This window comes from Priapulus caudatus, unplaced genomic scaffold (genome assembly GCF_000485595.1).
Source record: "Priapulus caudatus unplaced genomic scaffold, Priapulus_caudatus-5.0.1 Scaffold92, whole genome shotgun sequence".
NCBI classification, from domain to species: domain Eukaryota; kingdom Metazoa; phylum Priapulida; class Priapulimorpha; order Priapulimorphida; family Priapulidae; genus Priapulus; species Priapulus caudatus.
The window spans coordinates 401494-403993 of NW_014577153.1; the positions used below are offsets into that span (position 1 = coordinate 401494).

At 57.6% G+C, this 2500-nt stretch overlaps 1 protein-coding gene across 1 annotated transcript in view; it reads left to right on the plus strand.

The window, feature by feature from the left end:
• The first annotated feature begins 2378 nt into the window (after window positions 1-2378).
• LOC106804899 overlaps window positions 2379-2500 on the plus strand; it is a 10773-nt gene continuing 10651 nt past the window's right edge. Inside the window, exon 1 of the mRNA XM_014806289.1 lies at window positions 2379-2500. This exon is cut by the window's right edge and continues 67 nt beyond it. Within this exon, the coding sequence (XP_014661775.1) occupies window positions 2446-2500 (55 nt within the window). The 5' untranslated portion in view covers window positions 2379-2445.

The window sequence follows — 2500 nt, forward strand, 5'->3', positions numbered from 1 at the left end:
CTCCTTTATCATCCCTCGCCTTGCCTCCGTCCCTCTTTCTACTGTCCGCCATTCTTCTCTGTTTTTCTCCTCCCTCTCCCTCTCTCCCCTTCCTCCCTCTCTCCCATCCCTCCTCCCTTTCTTTTTTCTTCTCTTTCCCTTTCTTTCCTTCTTTCTCTCCTCTCCTCTTTCCTCCTTTTCCTTCTTTCTTTTTTCACCGCCACTCTTTTCTCGCTCTCCATTCTCTTTTTCCCGCGATTTTTCCCGTATTTCTATAGAGTCCCATTGCGACCGTCTACGCCTGCATTCTGCCGCCCTCTTTTTCCTCTTTTTTTTTTCCCAACTTCTCTTTCCTCCCTCCTCCCTCTCTTCTTTTCCTCCCTCTTCCTCCCTCCCTCCTCCCTCTCCCTCCCTCCCTCCCTCTTCTCCCTCCCTCCTCCTCTCTCTCTCTCTCCTTTCCTCTCTCTCTATCCCCCTTCCTACCTGTCCCTGTTCTTCTGGTTCCTCGCCATCTTTCTCCCTCGTTCCCTCCCTAATCTCCTCCTCTCCTCCATCTCTTTCTCTCTCTCCCGTTTTATTTATACAGCCCAGCGACGCACGCCGCATGCGCTCTTTCACCTTCCCTCCCTCCCTCCTCCCTCCCTCTCCTCTCCCTCCGCTCCCTCCCTCCCTCCCTCCCTCCTCCCTCTCCTCTCTTCCCTCCTCCTTCTATCTTCGTACTTCTTCCCCCCCTCTGCCTCCCTTCCTCTTCCCTCCCTCCCTCCCTTCCTCCATCCCTCCTCCCCTCCTCTCCTTCTTTCCTTCCCTCCCTCCATTCTCCCCTCCCTCCGTCCCTGCCTCTCTCCCACCATCTCTCCCTCCCTCCCTCCCTGCCTCCCTCCGTCCTCCCTCCATCTCTTTCTCTCTCCCCGTATTATAATAGAGCCCAGCGGACCGCCACGCCGCATGCGCCACTCTTTCCTCCCTTTCATGCCATCTCTCCTCCCTCCCTCCCCCCTCCCTCCCTCCACGTCGCTCTCTCCCCGTCTCTATAGAGCCATCGTACGCACGCCGCATGCGCTCCTCACCTAGCACCGTCGGAATGCTGCTGCGAGCCGCTGATGGAGGCGAGCGGGTTAGCGAGATGCGGCATGTAGCGGTGCGCCGTCCCGCGACGCGCGCTCGGATCGGCGAAATGCAATCGCTGCTCCTCGAACACGAAGCTCTCCTCGCCATCGTCGGGCAGGCTGCGCTGCGCCGGCCGGCGCGAATCGCCCCTGGCGGCGGCCGCCGCGAACCGGTTCGATCCCGGTCCGGATCCAGATCGAGCGTCCGCGCATCCAGATCGAGGACCGGATGCGGTCGGCCGCGCGCGCCGTGCTGCCGCATCCTCTTCGACATTTCCGAAACGTCGAGCGTGAAGTCGGATATGACGTCATCGATGACGTCCTCGACCCCGTGGTTCGTTCAGCGGCGCGCGCGTCTGCGTGCGGACGCGTCGTCCGCTGCGGGTGGCCGTCCCCTTAGGACGGCCGCGACCTGGATCGACCCGCCGGGCGTTCGTCGGCCGCGCCCGCGGGCCCCCGCGGCTGGCCTCCGCGGGGCCGCGCCCGCGCCTCGCCCACTGCGACGTCTTCAGGTTCTCGGTCGAGGTCCCGTCGATCGTCCCTGAGGGGCGGAAAAGAATCCTTCTCCTGCATCGTCTGGTAGGTGACGTCACTGCTGCTGCCGGACATCGTCTGTTCGCTGCGGGTGGGTGGTGGGCCAGACGCCGCGCTGCCGCCGCCTGCATCTTTCGGTATTTCGCCGCCATATACGATACATCATCGGAGCTGAATGCTCTGCTGTTATCTGTGTGGTGCTGTGCGGCGACGAGGCCCTGTCAAGTAAGCGTAGCGAATGCGACTGTTAGAAGATTGTCTGCCATTATTTATTACTTCGCTCTCTCTCTATATCTATCCATCTATCTATCTATCTATCTATTCTATTCTATCTATCTAAATCTATCTGATCTATCTATCGTATCCTATCTATCGTATCTATCTATCTATCTATCAAGTCTATCGTATCTATCTATCTCTATACTTATTGCTCTCTCTCTCTCTCTGTTCGGCTGCTTTATTGAAAAATACAGTCGCATTTATCATACACGCACACATACCCACACACACACACACACCACACACCACACACACACACACACACACACACACACCACACACACACACACACACACACACACACACACACACACACACACACACACACACACACAACACACACACACACACACACACACACACACAACACACACACTACACACACACACACACACCCACACACACGACACACACAAACCACCACAACACAACACACACACAGCACACACACACACACAGTATATATCTATCCACACAGGCAGGAAATCTGAATACGAAGTCCCGCCTGCCTGGCAAGAGCAAGGTGTATGAGAACGTGGTCGTCATCATGGGCGGGGGAGGGGCGGAGCTGATGCCACTGCTGGGACTCACCGACCGTGCAT